Source organism: Cryptotermes secundus, unplaced genomic scaffold (assembly GCF_002891405.2).
Source record: "Cryptotermes secundus unplaced genomic scaffold, Csec_1.0 scaffold766, whole genome shotgun sequence".
NCBI classification, from domain to species: Eukaryota; Metazoa; Arthropoda; class Insecta; order Blattodea; family Kalotermitidae; genus Cryptotermes; species Cryptotermes secundus.
In genome coordinates, this window is record NW_019727791.1 from 370,763 (window position 1) to 391,845 (window position 21,083).

Genomic DNA, 21,083 nt, shown 5'->3' on the forward strand with positions numbered 1-21,083 from the left:
TAGCTCTGAACACTGATTGGAATAATTCTACTAGTTATGACTCAGATAAATCATAAGAGTCTGCTTCTTTGAGACATACACATGAAAGGCAGAAACTGTAATATATTATGCATGATTTGAAACTGTCATGACAGCAGTCATCTCAAGCCATCAGCCATGTGAAAATGGAATTAGCATCCAGCATTCTGATGACTGTCTCTTTGTCCATGATCAGGAGTTTGTGTGATGATGGAGACAAAGACAGGCTCCAGAACGTTGGGTACTAATTCTGTCTTTAGTCAGCTGATTGTCCAAGTATTCTTTATGTAATATATTGAACAACTTTCTCTGAGTACTTAACTGGTAGCATTTATTCTTTTGAAACTTTTCTTATTCTAATTACTTGTGCAATGGTACTAATGCAAACTGTTACACAGATACAGTCGATATAAAACTCTTATATGCTGAAGATATAGCTTGAAAGCAAATATCCCAGACAAATTATTTGTCCTATGCAAAAAGTCATTTTTAAAACTCTTCATTCTAATTTTACATATATCAGGAAAGTTACTGTAATAAGAAGTGCTTAATTGAAAACAAATTTATCAAGGTTGCCTTGTCTTTTCTTTTACTACTTTAGAAATACTTGCATTCCAGACTTTTGAAGGGAACAAATCTGGATAGTAGTTTGTTTGGAATATTTAATAAGATTCAATATGAACAGGTCATTTATTGCATGAAATAAAAGTAAAACAATTCAAAATAGAAGAGTTCTATCTTCTGGGATATAACACCATGTAGTTCAGTGAAAGTCGACTAATATTTCGGAAGATCCTTCATCTTCATGGGTGATTGTTGGCTGCTTTATGCCGTTTNTCTTTTTGGGGGGGGGGTATTATTTATTTATTTATTCTTCAACCCTGAAGATGACGGTGATGTGTTCTTCTGAAATGTCTGTTAACTCTTACAGAACTACATGACATTATATCCCAAAAGACAGATCTCTTCATAACTACTGCTGTGAGAGCCTCAGATCCTTCAAATTCAGGATAGGATTCAAAGTCTGGCAATTGTATCATAACCTCAAAATATGCAGTCATTCTTGTTCCGTAGTTTTCAAGCCCTAAGAAGACTTTATTCTAAATAGTGGGACTTTCAAAATAGCAATGTTCATCTGAGATCATCACCCAAGTTTTCTTGAAGTGTGATTTTCAAAACTGTTTCCAAGGTCTACAGAAATAATTAGGATATTTAATATCATGGATTTGAGGTTTTCACAGTGATGACTATGAAGAATGCTGTCTTCTGGAATGTGATGCCGTGTATATCTACATTGCACCACATCCCAGAAGACGGCATTCTTCAAATATCGTGGAGTTTAATATTTATTTTTATTTTCTACAGTCATGTTTCTAGCTGTAATTAGCAACATGAATTAGTGAAGTTTTATAAGATTCAAACTGTAATTATCCAAGCCACAGTCATCATGAGAAGCCTTCTTGTGACACTAGAACAGCATACAATACCAATGATAACCAAAGTAAATCGAGTACCTTGAGTCCACTTAATATATTTATATTAATATCTATAAAAATTATGATGTGTACACTAAATAAACTTTATACTACTCAGAAAACAGTGAATAACAGCTATTCTTCTTACATGTTGATAACCAAATAGCATGTGAACTGGATTTATGATCACTCTGTCCTTTTATTAAGCTCATTTAAGGTGAGAATAGGACCCATGATAGCTCAATCAGTATAGGCTGGCTGGATGGCCAGGGTTCAATTCCCAGCAGGAGCAAGTTGTTATTCTCTACGCCACACGCCCACTGTCTCTTATCTAATGGGTACTGGGGGGCTCTTTCCCAGGGAGTAAAGCAGCCAGGTTGTGAAGCTGACCACTTAGCTCCATCCAGTGCCAAGGTCAAAAATGGTGGAGCTATACCTCCATAAGTCTTCATGGAGTGGTGCTTAATTAAGCACAGGGACAAATTTGCCGTTACCTTTCTATGGTGAGAATATGTTCATTCCAGGGTAAATAGCTTCACTGCTGTATGTGTATCTGAAGATCCCCTCCCTTAAAAAATGAGCTATGTTGAAAGGACTACAATATTAATGTAAATATATAGGTGATATTAAACAGAAGCAATGTGTTCCAGTTAATTTATTTTGGTTTACTTAATAAATTTCAACAACTCAGATTATACAGTATCAAATTAAAGGAATAATGAATTGACAGAGATGTGGAAGGAAGTTGTGATGGTCCAATTGGACGTTCTATCATTGAATTTGCCTGGAGGGACTGAGAAAATCCATGACAAACCTTACAACATGTGGTCTGCAGGCTGTGATTTGAAGTCAGGACCTCCTACATATAAAACAGGAGTACAGCCTACATGACTGTGACTTTGATATATTGCTGTCAAAAGCAGAATTTTGTGATCCCCATTTGCAGACTTTTAAATTAAGTATTTATTTTGCTGAAAATGGATTCTTTTATAAACCAGTGTCATAATAAAAGCGTCAAACTGAAATATTCATGGGTCAAAATTTGTGTTTTTTTTACAATTGAAATTGCATTTATTGAGTTTTAAATGTATATAATGTTTTGCTGCATCTGTATGTTAACAGCTCATGACAGGACAATTTGTAATGCAGTCATGACCTAGAAAATATTTTTCATCCTAGTGACATTTGTATAATCGCACAATCTGTAAACAGGTGTTTCTCAAGTCACCAACCTGCCTTCTTGACACTCAAAATAATCTAATCCAGACAATCTACAGGGGCAGTTCTGAGATGAATGAATTTCACCATAAGCATTTAGAAATACAGGATTAATAGCAGTCATATCACTTACTATGATGGCTGCAGACAGGTTTCTTCCTTTCTTACTTTCTATTTTACTTGGTGGGGTGGCACAATGAAACATTATGCTAAAACAATTGAACCAAACTTTCCCACCATGTGAATTTCCACATATAAGAAGTATTCAGTTTTGAATAATATGCTTGCAAAAAAATTTAAGCAAAAGAGTAAAAAATACCCACAACTTAATATTTTTTTATAAAACTATCAGGTTACAAAATACTTGAAATCAGGAGTATTGTTGTGATGAAAAAAGCCAGTGTTTTCAGATTTGTCCTTCATCCCTCTTCTGTACTGGTTATGTCATCTTCGAACAAAACTCTGGGTCAGTGTCTAAACTGTCTAATACAAAATCAGTGGAAATATCCAATTTAGGCAAATGTCAGGCCATGACTAATTTATCCCAAATCCCTTCCAATACACCTTTTATTATAATACTGTCACCATTGATCGAAAACAATATTTGAGATCTTAAGTTCTACTGGCAGTGACTGTGGAGATTACAGTCTTCTGGGATGTGAGACAGTGCTACTGGTAAATGCTGACTGATATTTCTTATAACATCTACCCAAATTAACTGTGTCACATACCAGAAGACAGTATTCTTCAAGGTTATATTACTTCCACAACTTCATTAAAAAAACTGTAACATATATTTATTGACATTTGCATGCAGACATAAACATTACAGTCCTTAAAGGATCATCCTCGGTGTCTTATGACCTTCAGAAGTCGTTCTGTCACTAAATTACCAATGAAATAATTTTAATAATGAAAACACCTCTCACCTTTGTAAAGAGACAACAAAGATGATGATCATGAGTTTCGAAATATGTAGATCTATTAGTCTGATGTGAAGAAGTCTTGCTAGATACAACCATTTCATTATATAACTGATGCTAATTGTAAAAAAGAACTTAAAATCAATTGTAAGGTTCAGACCATCACTTGAAATAATTTACAGAACAGCTGTTCCAAAAATCCTGCTAATAGCATAGTTAATGATTGGCAAATAAGACTTCGCTCTGACATACCTATTTTTATTTTTATTAATAGAGGGAAAATTGATGAATTAAATATATGTGAAATAGAAGGAAAGATGGCTTGCTAGAGCAAGAGTTCACATTTTGTTGTAACACAAATCTGAAAAACAGCTATAGAAATATATGGTGTTAGTTTCCAGCCTCTGTGTGATGGCCCTAGGAGATGTTCTTGCATCTTATTTCATACACATATTTACCTGAGTTTCTAACAGAGTTGACATAAATGTAAGACTCCATTCTATCTTAACAGTTTTTCCCTTCAAGTATTTTCTTTCTCCAATTTAAACAATTCCCTGCCCCCCGAAATAAACACCACAAAACATATAACATGACATTATTCTGAATGTATGTGATGCTGATATCACACTTTTCATTATTGCGCTTGATTCATATTACAACTTATCTCAGGGTTAATCTACTCTTATGTGCATATGCATAGTGTACTTAAGGTCACTGGTGTTCTCTCAACATAAGTTACTGAAAATGGGTTAGAATTCCTGCATTTGTTAGTAACAAACAATACTGGAAATAACTAATCCATAATGGAATACATAGTTTTTTCACGTGCATTCTTTGTATCTTTACATTATGAATGTTCCTAGACACAAATAGGTATTATGAACATGCTAACATAGGCCTACTACTTGAATATGGCATATTGCTCCCTGCTAAATCTGTCACATATAATATCAAAGACCTGTATTTATTTCATTCACATTGTGTAAAGAACACATAATAAGGCTTATTATTATTATGACAGATTTTCATATGATAGTACATGTGGGGTGAAACCATCTGAGATATGGAAGGAGAAGAAAAAAGGAAGGCAGTATATGGAAGAGCAGCCTCACACATCCTAGGATAAAAATTGTGATTATGAAGATATGACAAAAATACTGTTTAACGACTGAAGAAAATATCAGCCCTTGCAAAAATGTGAATTTAATTTAGTCATTAAAAAAAACATTTTTATGATATGTCATGTAAAATACATTTTGGTAAAGAAGTGCACATGTGTGTGCTTTTTGTTTTGCCATATGATTATGAACAAAGTGAAAGTAAGATGATTGTGAATGGTAAAGTGAAGAGGAAACAATGTACAAGAATTGAGAGAAATCAGAATATTTCAACCAGGATTGTCAGCATAGCATCTTGATTCAGAATCCTTCTAATGCATGATCGAACTGATTTCTTATATTCATATTTTTGATTGGATGGGTTGATTCATTATTACAGTAGACTGAAGTTCCAACTAAATTTAATTTTAAATTGGGGTTACTAAATTCCTGTCTAGTGTTATTAATATCAGTTCAGAAACTCCATAAACCCGTGTATAATACACACAATCAGAACTCTTTTGAACTGACTTAATTTTTAGTTTTCTAGAACTAAAATAAGAACTACATTGTTCACATGTGTGAATTTATACTATTACAGTTTATTATTGCCTGAAAGTGATTCTCCTCGTAGTGTAATATCCTGCTAGCTTGAATTAATTTAGCTGGCATCACTGGTAAGCTGATACATGAATAAAATTAAGTTTTTCAGTAATATCGTCAATATAATCAAAACTTGTTTTGGCAATATGTGTTTCAGGCTGCAAAAATTGACTGGATGCATTACTATTTAGAAGCTTATTAAATTTCTCCATTTACCCAGAATATAGTAGAAATCTATGAGCGGATCACCATTTCTATCTTCTACCAAGTGCATTTGAGGTTGGTATTCCTTCTTAAATTCGTGTATGCCTTTATGAAAATTTGATGCCCCTGTTTTAATTGTTTCATTTTTACTGATTTTACATTTTACATGTGCTCATTATTTCTTAAAGGCTAGCAAATTTTGCAATCCTGACAGCTGTATCTGTCTCCATTCATTTGGTGAGAAATCTAAAACCACTATAGTCTAGTCTCCTTTGTGTCATACCAATTTAGCCAGCAACAGATGATCTTCCAGTTCAGGGTCTGAGTATATGAATGTATGAATGGATGTGTGAGGGGTAGGCCTTCTCGGCCCTTCCACCACGACCTACAGTGGTCTATTGTGCTTTGGTCTGAGTATAAGGTTATCAACCCTTCACCGGCATGAAGTTCTATGCTGATAAATTAAAGAACAACTTGAACTGAATCTTCAACAAAAACATAACATGGCTACAAATCATGCTATTTCACACAATATAAGGAAAATAGATTATCAGTAAATATTACTTATTTCAGAATAACTAAATGATGTTCACAGTATTCTAATTACAGCAATACCTCGCATAGTCCGGGTAATCTGTTCTGCCAATATCCTGGACTGTTTGAAACCAGACTAATCGAGGAACTAAATACATGAATGTATGAATGTATAAGGGGTGGGCCTTCTTGGCCTTTGCATTGTGACCACAGTGATCTACTGTGCCTACAAACTAAATACAGACAAAAAATGATAATTGGTTAAAAAAAATCTGATTTTAAATAAATAAAACGCGATTAATAAATTCAATGTCTTTATTAGAAATAATTTTAAAAAATTTGTGTTTTTTGCAGTTCATGTTTTATTCTCTAAAAATTGCAATATTGATGCCTGCATATTATCTTCTTTGGCCTTTTCTCTTCATGCATTTCTTTGTAGCAACGAATTGCATTGTCTATCATTTGGCGAATTGTAAGGCTACTTCCAATATTGGGAACACCTTCCATAATATGCTCTGACAAAGTTTCGACCATTCCAATAATTTTTTATAGTTGTTCAGCTGTTAATTCTTGTGCAGGCACTTCAACACAGTCATCATTGTCTAAGTTGTCTTCCCGTTCTTTATAAGCCCATTGTTCATCTATGTTAATAAGTGTTTCATTATTTAGTTCATTAGTGTTCGATTTGATGCATTCAATTATGTTGACAGAATCTAACAAATTGAAACCAAGTTGCTGTCCAGTTTCCACTATGTTATTAGTGACTTCAGCAAAATGAGTTTCAAAACCAATGAAATCATTTGCACAGTGTGGTATGATATGTTTCCATACTGTCCTCATATTGCTTGCCATTAATTCATGCCATGTTTCACCTGTATTTTCGATAATGTTTCCGATGTTGTAGCTCATCCAAAATTCCGTTAAAGTAGTGCTCCCCCCACCTCCTCCAGCGATAGCTGTCAGAGCTCAAGAATGAACGACTTGAGCATAGGTACATACATATACAATGGGGAACCCCAGAAAAATTGAAATATGTATCATATCGCATAACTTTAAAACCACATAAAAATAAACTGCACAAAAAGAGACTTTACTGTATAAAGGGGAAAAACCCGATCATTTATGTATTGAAAATAATTTTGTGTACTAATTTTTTAGAATTTATTTTTATTTTGCTCAATTAAAATTTTGTTTGTTTTGAAATTTTCAAACCGGACTATAGTGAATCCGGATTGATCGAAGCCGGACAATGCGAGGTATTGCTGTACTGTATCTTCAGTATGAACAATGAGTAAAAATTAGGACTTTGTAATATTTTAGTTGTTTTTTATATGACTAGATTTACTGTGCAAAATGGTTACAATAATTTGTGTTTCATTTGTATATACATGTATGCTGCATCAGTAATTTTATAAATAGATTCTAGATATCCAAAATATCTTCAGGACATGCTGAAACAGAATTTAGATTTTTATATCTTACAATTTTTTTGAATAGCTGCAAATTTCAGTAATTCTAATTATAAAACAAAGTCTCAAATGTAGTGTAATTGAATCATACATTTTGATTACCATGCAAAATGTGTGATTATATACATTTTCCTATGAAAATATCTACATAATTGCTTTGTGTATAGGTATAACATTTTAACAACTCTACACTGCCTACTAAAAGAGCAAGCAAAAATAGCATAAATAGTAAGATATAAGTTGATCACATAAGATTAAGTTAATGCCTCTATTCTTCACCTGCCTTTTCCTTCCATATAATCTCTGTATGATACAGTCTCCTTGCAGCAGATCAAAACAGAGGAGTGTAACCAATGAAGAAAAATGCTTGCTGGCATGAAATGGCATTAGGAGCAATTATACCGCTTCGGATAAAGAAGTTTTCTGACTTAAAAGTCAGTACTAAGACTGCTGTATTACTACCTCTAATTACATATAATAAAAAAAATCATAAAATAACTTTCAACTATAAACAATCTTTATATCATTGAGAGTTACTCTTTTTATTTCCAGTTAATCACAGAATTACTTGAAAGGTAACCATACTAGGAAGAAACTAAACAAACTTAACCCTTTGACGTGGTCATTTAAATTCCGTGGCCGCGGCTCCTGCGGTAATATATTCAGCCGGCCATTTAAATTTTGCTCGAAAATTATTTATTCATCATTGTTCTTAAATTCTATGAGATAGGAACATGAAACTTTCACTAAAATGATCTTAANTCTCTCTATGAGGTTATTAAAATACATATGTAATGAAATATTCATGTATATTGTGTTTAAAATGTGATTCATACATTCCTACATCAGGAACCTTGAGATGAAAATGTTTAACAGAGGGGAATGAATTAATATGTTTGCATTTTATCAGAGGTAAAAATGTAAGAAGAATGATATGTGGTCTTCTAACACAAGAAACCAAGACTGTGACCACTTACATATTTTGTTGTAAAAACTATAAAAGCCTGTTCACTCTCTATTTATTTCAGATACAGGATGCTTTTCTGACATGCTGCAGGGAGAACCTAACAGTGCTGCTTCATCATGACACTATACGAAGTACACCACGTAGAATGTCACAATGGCTAGAAGGAAGAAAGCAAGTGTGTATCCAATCATGATACGAGCTACTTTCTGCTGTTCAGAATGAGTCAGTTGTTCCTTCCTTCTCTTGTGCTTCTTGAGCATGGGTGTCCGGCTTCCATTTGCAGTATCTTGCTGCATGAGAAGAAGTGGTTCTAATAGGAGTAAACTTGGTGCCTCAGGTAATGGATAAGGCTCAATTGATGAAAATGATGACTCTTGAATATCTGTAGAATTGGAACTTGCACCGTGACCATGTTTCAGGGTATGACCCCCTAGTACAGTCAAGGTGTTCTGATTCATGAAACTGCTTGAGGGTTCATACCCATTAGTTTCAAGGAGGTCACAACTCTTCACAGTTTCACAGCCATGTGTTTCTGACAGAATTTTATAATTTGAGATATCTGAAATTTTGATACCCCCTTTTGGTTTGGTCTTTGATGAATAGAAAGATGAACTATATGAACTAGAAGATTTAGATACTGAAGCTTTTTTTGGATCAGATGGATTTCTATGGGCTAACTCCTGATGGACTCTCCTGTAGTCATTCAGTGCTTCAGATTCATAGTCTATCATACTGGTAGACCCCAGTAACAAAGGCAGAAGTGGGTTAGTCTCATCTTCATCTCTTACTAACACAGAAACATCATTTTTAAGAAATGATTCCACATTTGATGTAGGCCTTTCAATAAATGAGTATGTTCTTTTCATTTCTTGTAAAGCCAAGTTCTCAGTTAAGGAAACCTTGGACAATACGTTTCTTGTGTCTCTATGAACAATATTTGTTACCTGAATTTCAACTGCTGAGAGTTCATAATCAAGGCTTACATTTTTTTTCCAACCCAAGACAAGATCCTTCCCATCAATTTTGTCATTTGGCATCACACATTTTATAATTGGCAGTAATTTATGCCACTGCTGCACATCTCCAAGACTTTGAAAGGTTATCTGATTTTGATTTTCAGGTATTAAAATCCCAGGATAGACCCCATACTTTAGCCTTAGTGAATTAAATATAGGCATATAAGATGTTCGATGCACATACTTCTTGTGTTGTGAAACTGATAGCGTAATTTTACTTCCTACAGGCAAAGTAAAAACTATGCCAATTAAACACTGACCAAACTTGAAATACTGGTCACTATAGATAACATCTTGACCAGATATTGAAGTCATTAACATGCCAGTAGTTGATGAGGCCTTGGGCAATGCGAGGGCATTTGTAAATGTCGCGTGTGAAGTTACCCCCTTGATGGTATAAATTTTTTTACTTTGATTTGCACACGCGAGGACAAGTCAGTTATTAGTGGAGGTGAGAGTGATGGGCTGCTGTTCCTCTAAGCAGTGTAGATCATGCAAAACCTTGAAAAATAAAGAAATAAAAATTAATTGTAACCAGCTATGACTGAACAAATTAGATGGAAAAAGGACGTGTTTCCCTTTTCAAATTGATAACAGATGATGGCGCTAAATATTTTGTATACAAATGAACACTTGCAATGAGAAGTGCATACTCAAAGAATTAGAGGATTATGAATGACACTTATCTCTAGTCTTCCCTTAGTTTTGCTGTTGTTGAGAAAATTGACTGTGTGAAGGACATAACAGGTGCTTTTTATCATCAGAATCATTATACTTTTGAGTGCTTCCCTTTTCTACCTTATCCAGTGTTATAATCATACCGATGTAACAAGAAATTAAATATTATCTTTCACAGCTATTGAATTTTATAGGATCAGAGATATTAGGCAGTTGGAAGTACATACAGCTGAGCCTAGTCTGTTTAGAGCTTGAAACTGCTATTGCAAAGTTGAAAAGTATGAATTGCCAGGTATTGATTATATTCCAGTAGAACTGATTGAAGCAGGAAGCGAAACTTTATATTCTGAGAGCCACCAACTTAACAGCTCTATTTGGAATAGAGAAGATTCTTCTGAGCAGTAGAAGCAGTCCATTATTGTGAAAACTTAACAAGAAAGGCAATAAAACTGACTGTAGAAGTATATCACTGTTATCAACTTCATACACAATTCTATCCAATGTCCTTCTCTCAAGATTACATCCATAGGTAGATGAAATAATTGGGGACCATCAGTGTGGGTTTTGACAGAACAGATCTACTACAGTTCAGCTTTAATGCGAACGCCAGAGACTGGAGAAAATGTAGCGGTACAATGAGATAGTACATGAGCTACTCATAGGCTTCAAGAAAGCCTATGATTCAGTCAGGAGGGAAATATTGTAAAATATTCTCACAGTTTTTGTGTTACCACAAAACTAGTTGGGCTTATTAAAATTGTGCTTAAATAAAACACATAGTAAAGTCTGTGTAGGTAAATATTTGTCTGATATATTCTCTGTTCAAAATGGACCAAAGAAAGTGGATGCTTCAGAATATGCCATAGGAAGGGCCAAGAAAACCAGACAGGACTGGACTGAACTGAACAGTGCACATCAGCTTTTGGTCGGTGAAGATATTGTAACAGACTGGGCTGTTTATAGGAAACGAATTGGTAAACACAGACCAACTAATGTGCATGCAACAATAGGACAAATGGTATTGCTCATTGCAAGGCAACTGGTTGGTAAACACTTCTGTGCAGGCAGAATGACGTCACACTCCAACAGTACTTAGATCTCACATGACATGTTTTCTATGCAATGTGCTCCGCACAACAGCAGAGACCATGTTTTCCATGGGGTTTATGCAGAGGAGTTATCTTGAAGACTGTCGGCGCTACAACACAGTTCTCAGCAGGATAAAGCTATGAAAAGTTTGTGGACTTGTGCGGATATAAAGTGTGATTTGAAGATTTTATTTATGTGTAATATTTGGAGTGATCTGAAGTGCTAGTTCCTGTGTTTTAATTGCATTACCATAAGAGAATTAGTGTGTGTGTAACAGTGAATTATAAAGTGTAAATCAGTGATATCACAGTACTGACTGTGATTGAGAGAGATTGTAACCAAGGTACTAATAAACCCAATCATCTGAACTAGAACCTGTCATTTTCATCATGCGTACCACCCTACACGTGACAATATGAATATATTGGGAGATAATATAAGTACCATAATGAAACACATAGACTCTTTAATCAATGCTAATAAGGACTTTGGCCTAGATGTACACACAGAGAAAAATAAGAATATGTTGTCTCATCACCAGAGTACAGAGCAAAATCATAACATAAAGATAGATAACAGAGTATCTGAAAATGTTGCAAAGTTCAGATATTTCGGAATGACAGTAACAAATCAAAATTTGACTCATGAGGAAAGCAAGAGCATATTAAACTGGGGTAATGCTTGCTATTAGTCAGCTCAGAACCTTTTGTCTTCTCATCTGCTGTCTAAAAACATAAGCATTAAAATATACAGAACTATAATTTTGCCTGTGGTTTTGTGTGGGTGTGAAACTTAGTCCCTAACATTAAGGGAAGAACACAGACTGAAGATATTTGAGAAAAGGGTATTCAGGAGAATATATTGAAGAAGAAGAAAGAAATAATGGGACGCTGGAGAAAACCACATAACAAGGATTTTCATAAATTGTACTCTTCACCAAATATAATTAAAATGATCAAGAGAAGGAGTATGAAATGGGCAGGGCACACAGCATGTATGGGGACAAGAGGAATACATACATGGGTTTTGTGGGAAAGCCAGAGGGAAAGAGACCATTAGGAAAACCCAGATAGAAGTCAGAGGATAATGATAAAATGGATCTTACAGAAACAGGATGGGGTGGTAAGAACTGGATTACTCTGGCTCAGGATATGGAACTGTGGCAGGCTCCTGTGAACGTGGTAACGAACCATCGAGTTACATAAACTGTTGGAAAATTCTTGAGTAGCTGAGCAACTGGTGGATTATCAAGAAGGACTCAGCTCCATGGAGTTAGATTTTAGTTAGTTAGCCAAAAACCCAACACAAACAATGTATTTACACAATATTTAATAAATAACTTTCATTAAATATAAGAAATTTTTTAATTTTCCAGAACTCATAATTTAATTTAGTGCGACTGTGGTTGAAATAGCAATCTATATTCATGATCTCTCATTGCTGCAAATCATTCCTGTGTAACTGTTGCATTTATTTCATCATTAATCATTTTAGAAATTAATTTGATATTGCCGATTGTATAAGTGTATGGATCCACATGGGTACAGTTTCCTTTAACTGATGATGAAAAGAATTCCCCCACAGACTCTTTAATAGGGATTTCTTTTGTGTGTACATGCATGTTTATATGACGTGTAATTATCAGACTGCACCTGGTAGCCCAAGTGAAAGGGAAGACTATGACTTATTTTTATAAAAATTATTCCAGAGTAGCTCAGTAGTAGTCTAAAAGACAAATGTAATTTAAATCTGGAATGTGAGATTGCATATACATGAAAATTATTCAGCAACTTACTTCCAAAAGACAACCCATGCTCCAAGCCTGAGTACGACAACTGTCCCTACAGTAGGCACCATCTCTATTGGTCAACTCTGGTAATCCTCTCCATGATGAGCACTGTAACTCCACAAAGTGCCGAGCAAGAAGAGAGCGTGTGTTCGCTGCTGTACGTCTTAGCTCAGCTTCTCCACCTACCTCATGAGCAAAGTGCAGTCTTGCCCGTAGAAAGAAACCAACTGGCCATAACCATTCCTTGAAATCAAAGAACTGAGTTTCAAGTGTCAATTTCCACGATTTTCATATATCAATATTCTGTGTGATTTGCAAAATACTTCCTCGCTGTAGTCTCCCTTAATTCATCCAGATCTGCAGTTACACACTTCTGATGTAAAGTTTATTGTATTTAGTTCTTTTGGTTGCAAATTTCATACTTTGTGCAAAGTTCAGTGTTTGTTCTTATAGTCTGTCATTGTCAGTAGACACTTCTAACAATGTGGTACTGAAACAATACAGGCACATAAAAAATATATCTCCAAGAAATAATGATATTTGAAGTTACTGGCTGTGCAGCCTGATTGTGGTTGTGGGGGGGGGATGTTCTAGACCTCCCCCTCTCCCAGCCCTTCTATCAATGCAAAGTGCTTAGTCCACTCATTAATATCTGGGATAATTTTAGAAAAATTATATATATAAAACAGTGGCTGCTAGCCTGAAGACAGCCAGTTGAGTCTGCACTTAGAAGCAGTATGTGATGTTCATGTGTGGTGAAACAGAGCAATAAAAGGCAATGAATGAATTCCACGTTGGAAGCGACAAGATATGTGCAAGAAGCAAGCGCTAGAGTGTTCAGTGACATAATAGTAAACTAAGATTAACTATCATCAGGACAGTACTTGTGGCTATAGACAAACTGTAAATTACTGTTCATAAACACCACAAATAGTACATTATGTTAAAATATGATCACAGCAAATTTTCTTGTGGGCAAAATTGCCAGCGTGCAGAGGTGGTCTGACGAACTTCTGGAGGGATCTGAATGTGTTATGGTATTATTTCACCACTTGTCTTAAAGAAGTGAGGAACATGTGAATATAGACATAGAATGCAGGGAAAAGGAGTAAACATTAACACACAAAAAAGAACTGAAAATGTGGTTCTGGAAAATAAGCCAGTCCCTAATAGAAAGGAGGCAGAAGTGTCTCTGTGTTACTGAGGGATGATGAAAGTAACTAAATGGATTGAGAAAGACTTACTGGCAGAGTGTGTCAGTACAGACACTGACATTACATACTGGGGCAGACTGCCTTGCATGAAAATGGACAAGATGACAGTTTTGCAGCAGGTCCTCTGAAATAAGTTTTAAAGTATGGCTTTGCTGCAAGATATGAAATTCTTATTGTAGGTAAGAGGACTGTAGACTGTATAATGGTAAATTTGCTACTGTGCATAAACACTCATTCTGAAGATATATCCTGGGCACAGAAGTGGAGCACCAGTATTCTAGACCTTGGCACTAAATGGGAGTGAATGGTCAGCTTCATAACTGCTTTACCTCTGGCAGAAGAGCCCAGGTTCTCAATGAATAAAAGGCTGGGTGACATGCCTCAGAGCCTGTATACACCAATCACTCAGCCCACAGTTAAGTGCTTTATGATTCCCTCAATGAAGGATCTGTTATTACTGTTTACACATAACGCAAGCCACTTACAGGTCCTTGATGGTAATTGAAGCCATGAGCAAGTTTCCCATCCTCTGAGTCATTGGCATTATCATAATCTCCATTATAGCTCCAGTCTCCAGGGTCTAAGGTCTTCATACCTAGTGGACCTAGTAATAACTCTTCTGCTTTCTTCAAAGCTGTCCAAGCATGAAGTGGATCAAACATTTCTGGTGCCTGCGACAAAAGAGCAGATTATCAGGAGCAAATTAAGAAAGAAAATAAAGCAAATCTTGTTTTGTAAATACAGATTTCAGTTTCACTATAATTAATTTGAAATATCTGGCATTTAATCTGCTCATCACTGTTGCAGCAGTCTATTATATACAGCACAAGTCATAGGACCACCACTACCACCATAATCATCATCATCATCATCATCATTATCAAAGTTTTTATTTGATTATGTTGCTACCGAACATTGCAACTAAGTGGGTAACACCCTGCTCTGTGTTTGAGAAGTTCCAGACTCAGATCTCAGCTTGGAGACCAGCTATTCCGATAGAGGTTCTTCACTCTTTTCTTTAATCCAAGCTGTGATATTACCTCAGATTAGCCCATGATCACTTTCCTTCCACATTTTTTCAAATTAATATTCACCAGTCATCCTATCATTCGATGTTATAGAGCATATGTTAAATGAACAAACAGATAAATAAAATAAATGGAGTGTTATGTCAGAAGGTCTTGGGCTTGAATAGGTTCTTTGCTGCTCAGGATATGGCCAAAAGTGGACTTCATAAATGCAACAATCAATCTTTGGGTTCCATAAATGCAGTGAGTCTCATGACCAGTTTTTTTTTTTTTTGAGTGAGGAAGTAAGATACAAAATCTGAGATCTTGGGTTTTAAATATTGGTTGCAAACATTAAACAAGGTTGTTGGTATAGTAATACCTTCTGCACTGTAAGTAGTACTTTGTGACCAGCTAGATACAGTGAATTTTTTATATACTTTCGCTTCCTCCACCTCTTTGTCAAAGTGAGGCATACCAGGCTGTCAGTGTGGTTTGGATCCCTCATTAGCCCCTGAGCACTAGGATTTAAATTTCCAGATACTTTCCATGGCCAAAGTGTTCTAGATCCATTAATGGCATTGCCTTGACAATACTTTATATCCTGGTCATTTTTTGTTTGACATTTATAAAACAAAAAGCAGATGCAAAGCATCAATCAGCTTTAGAATTATAAATGGCGAGATAAACGTGTAAGATATAACAGGAATCTTTTGTGAAGTGTAATATGGTCTGTGTTGGACACAGCATGTGCGCATGTCAAACCATTACACAGATTTACACATGCACTGATCATAGCTGAGCAGCATTATCAGTCTCAACTACTGCACCCATATTATTTCTGCAGTCAACATTCCATTTTGGTTCCAGAACTGGTTCCCCCCCCCCAAAAAAAAATGCTTTCCATTAGTCACAATTTCATCTGAACGAAGGGTGGAAAGCAGAAAGTAATCTTGCATCCGATCTACCACACCATTTCATGGCCATTTAAATCACTGGTCGCTGGCTGTAGTTCACCAGGTGAAAGTTTCTTTAGAGGAGGCATACTGTTTCTGTTGCCTCACACTGTACCACAGGAACTGGTCTCCAGTTTGTGAAGAAACAGGGATAATGCAGGACTCGAGTACCAGTCATCAGTATAAACACCCCTGTCTTGGTATTCAATTCAATGTTAGTACATTTTACTGCATACACCTGAAATTTTGACACATCCAGTTTTACAGTCACACAGGAGGTAAAGCTATATAACAAACCTATGCCTTTTTTTTTTGTGTTGTCTGAAGTTTAGCCTTTTTCTGAAGACCACTAACTTTCATCAACATGGGGAATTTGAAAAGGAGTGAACAGTCAGAAACTTGAAGAAAGCAGTCTTCTGGGATTTGGCACCGTGTATATGTGGTGTTAACCGACGTTTCGGAAGAACGTATCGCCTCCATCTTCAGGGTAGAAGAAAAAATGTAAGAAATCTGCAAGCAAAGAGACCGTGAGAACTGGTAAAAGCGATACGTTCTTCCAAAATGTCGGTTAACAGCACATATACACGGTGCCAAATCCCAGAAGACTGCTTTCTTCATAGTCACCGCCGTGAAAGCCTCAAATCTTACAAAGTCAGAAACTTCTTAAAAACAACTGAACGCCTTTTGAAGTCAGTCTCCTTCTATTTCTGCTTTATTATTTAAATTACTGAGAAATGTGAGAATTGAAAGAAATCTGTCACTTGCCATAGGTACTGAGAAATTTTTGGAGTTGAGCAGTACATCTTTTGACCAGTATTTTTTTTACAGAATTTTGATTCTTTCTAGCCATTGACATTAACAAAGCAATGAAAGTGTACATTTAATTTCTGCTTGTCCCTTCACCGTTTCAGATTGTAAAGCAAGTCGTCTTTATCATATGTGGAAATCACCTGATGTGTGTACCTGGTGGTCCCTGCAGTAAAAACATCTACAATATGATCAGGAAGCACTGTCATGAAATACTCCACTTCAGACAAGTCTTCAATAAACATACCAGGTTTCACACCTCAGCTTGAGGCATCCAACTCATGAACTCACAGAATGAACACTGAGTCATTGTTCCACCTTAGTTCAGAAAGTAATGTATTTTTGTTGAAAGTTCCCTTCATTTAACCTGACATCTTAAAATTGTGACACCGCCAATTTCATGTGTATCAACTTCTGGTTTTCCATCAGTATCTGGATATGACTCATGTCTGTTCTATGTCACTTCTACCGATTCACAGTTCAGTAGAGTTTCATTTACTCATACATCATCAGCAGTTGGGTTGAAACACAGATTGACTTCTGCTTATAGTGTGAACTTGTACTTGGTTCATTCATCATTATGTATGTACTACCATGATTTTCCTTGGTATTTACAAGAAACATCTGTGACCTTACAAGCAAAAAAAAAGATATTCTCATTATTCCCAATATATGACACAGGCACATAGACATCTTACAAGGCTCTAATGTGTGTATGATCATCTTTTGATGATAAGTTCTTCAAATTCATAGGTTCACAAGACACACGGAAGCTGGCTGCACTGATGTGACAAGTCCTGAAGGGGTTAAGTTAGTGGCCTCTGACAGCCATCATCTTCACCTTTGTTATCATTCTATCAGCAGGGACAAAATGGAAATACCACCCTATTGGTGCTACTGTCTACAAATATGGATTCCTACCTTCATTCTTGTCAGACGGACAGGAACCAAGGTCAAGGACAGTACCTGGGTGCTCAGCAATCCCTGTAACTGGGATCAGTGGTAATGAAATGGTACTCACAGCAACCATGGCTATGGGGAAATTACACCTGAGCTGATAGTCTGCCCAGGGTTGCCCTGCACCACAAGAGTCTTTGTAGATCCCACGGCGATGAACCAAATCAGGGCGAGGTTCGGTGGATGAAGGGGATACAGGTACGTAAAAATTCTTCTCAAAATTTGCAGCAATGCATTCCTCCCATTGCTTGTATGTCCATGTGGTGACAGAACCTGTTATTGGAATTCAATAATGAAAGAAAAAATTGATGTACACATGCACCTGATTATTTCTTACAGTTAATAATCTGCATTTAACTTGTATATTCTGAAGTGACTATAAAACATTCATAGTCATGGTCATAGCAAGAGAGGACACACAGCATCACGAAATGCATGAACACATCATGGGGCTTTGCATCCTGTATTAGAAGACCAAAGCAAGTGCAGCAGTCTCCACACAACAATTTTATAACACCTGATGATGACCATATGATGGTCTTAACATGTAGTGACAATAAGTTTTAAAATAAGTTCAGAAGACACATTATGTGTGTATTATGTAAAAAGTGTTGCATGTAAGATGGAACTGTTTGTTAATCACTTACTGATATGCTACAATATAACATTATTCAAAGTAGTTAGTAGAAGACAAAGAAAATTACCTTACCTATTTCAGACTCTTTGCCTCATTGACATCTACTGTGTACAATTGGCTACATAATGTAGATGTGAAATATGTAAAAATGTAACTCTTTTTTACTCATTGTCATAGAGTGTTTTTTAAGGCTTGTGTACAGATAATGCTCACTTCATGCTGTATCACAGTAACATCACTGGCAAGTTAGTGTATATTACATCTTGTAGGATTTGAAATTCTCACAGCAGTAGTTATGAAGTGTTCTATTGTCTGGAATGTAACTCCATGTAGTTTGCTGAAAAGTCAACCAGAGTTTCAGAGAAACATGTTGACTCCATCTTCATGGATGAAGAATAGAGCAGGGCTACCTGCTTTATGCTAGTTTCTTGCTTGGCTTATTCTCTAACCCCGAGGATGGAGGTGACACGGTCCTCTTAAATGTTGGTTGACTTTCAACAGACTATGCAACATCACACTCTAGAAGGTAGTCCTCTTCATTGTATCTTTTATCACTCAAGCAGTTAATGTCAGTGACAAGAATTTGTAATACAACTTTTAGCTACATACACATCTCCAAAGTTGTCCCTGAATTGCACTCTTTTTTACTGTAAAAGAACTAGGCTGCACTGATAGGTATAAATTTTAAAATTATCATGTATATTATATTATTAAAATTTATATCTACATTTATATTCCTCAGTTATTTCGTATTGTGTCCCCCATTAATCTGCACACTTCTCATCTATCAGCAGTATGCAGACAGAGTACTGGAGTAGCAGAACATGCCTCAGTTATTTCAGTTAATTCTTATGGAAATACCAGACCAGTTTACTATGCATAACGTAATGTTTTTCCAGGAACACAACCTCGATGTTAGCTGATAAAATCCTGTAATGGTAATGTAAAAATTCATGGGTTACCTTCAGGAAAAGAAGGTTTGATTGCCATAACATTCCATCTTTTAACAATAATTATCTTCTCGTCTTGTGGACTCCAGCTGAAAACTGTGGTGACAATATTTTTTATTAATAAGAAGGACTTGTGTTTCTTCATCCTTCTGGTCTACACATAGAGAAGTTATTTTGGAATCCTGACTGAGTTCATTATCAATTTTGTCTTTATATTATTATCTGCTTGTTACATTCATCCATGTGTACAGACTGCTGTTTCTTAGCAGCTTATTGGAACATTTGTTGAATCCATAATAACTAATCAGGAAGTGATCATATATACAAGTAAAGATATCAGTTGTTTTAAATTGTTGATATGATAATGTTTCAGGAAACAAATAACACACCTTCCAAATGCATGTCAGGCATACTACTGGTGAGCTGCTAACATCAGTGAAATGTTAAATCAGAAAACAGCTGTGTACCAAACAATTTGCCCTTCATCACCATGACTGAAAAAGGTATTCTGAGGGCCCATTATATTAGTACACATGGATCTTAATCCCTGGGGCTACATTATGGGTAAAACATTGCTGTTACTACACCCTTTCTGAAAGGGCATATTAAGATAACATGAGTAGCAATGGAGCCAAAGGCAGATCCATGTAATGGTGAATTTGTACAGCATTAGAGATATGCATAAATAAACAATATGTGGAACAGTATTTGTAGATTTATAGTAGGATTAGTATTACGTAATATAAATAAAAGACTGACCCTAGCTATCCTGTCATTAAATATGCTAACAAGTTTTGCGTCAGCTGGGATGCTACTGCAGGTCCACACAGCTTACATCTACATAGCAACACCATTAGCACATATTGCTGTTCAACCAACTTTAGTATCTTAGTATAAATGTGTTTGTCTTTTTAGAACTATAAAAATTCACAGTGTATATTTTCCTTGAAATCCTGATTTCAAACTGTCTGCTGAGAACTGTAATGTATAAGAATGAACAGTGTGATTAGTACAGTGTGACCAAGTGTGGTGCTGGTGGCCGTGCCATAGCTCAAGCGGTTAGTTGCTAGCTTCCCACCGCAGAGGCCCGGGTTCAAAATAGGGTATGGTCAAGTGGGATTTGTGGTGGACAAATTGGCGCTGGGGTAGGTTTTCTCTGAGTACTTCGGTTTCCCCTGCCAATCTTCATTTCACCAAATTCTCCATCATCATAATCACCCGGGGCAGGTACAATAGGCCAATCAGTGGCCACCATGCTGAGTGGACCCAACTAGACTCCACCCCCCACTAAGTAAATTAAAAAAAAAAGTGTGGTGCTGAAATGGTAGTATCAGTATAACTGCTGAAGAGTTCTCACATTGTGGACAATGATAATTGAATTTTAATTGCATATCTATGTAATATTTTCACAATGAGATATCACAGAATATCAAGTATCATGGGTAATGGAAGGCCTAAGATAACTGAGGGGGTCA

At 35.9% G+C, this 21,083-nt stretch overlaps 1 protein-coding gene across 2 annotated transcripts in view; it reads right to left on the bottom strand.

Annotated features, from left to right (window-relative positions):
- Positions 1-9,940: 9,940 nt before the first annotated feature.
- The window catches only part of LOC111865022 (glycogen debranching enzyme), a 66,789-nt gene continuing 55,646 nt past the window's right edge, over positions 9,941-21,083 (bottom strand). For both annotated transcript variants that reach the window (XM_023852719.2, XM_023852718.2), the window contains exons 24-27: positions 18,086-18,294; positions 14,780-14,965; positions 13,087-13,323; positions 9,941-10,025 (exon numbers count right to left, since the gene is read on the bottom strand). In XM_023852719.2, the coding sequence (XP_023708487.1) occupies positions 9,960-10,025; positions 13,087-13,323; positions 14,780-14,965; positions 18,086-18,294 (698 nt within the window). In that variant the 3' untranslated portion in view covers positions 9,941-9,959. The remainder of the gene's footprint in view (positions 10,026-13,086; positions 13,324-14,779; positions 14,966-18,085; positions 18,295-21,083) is intronic.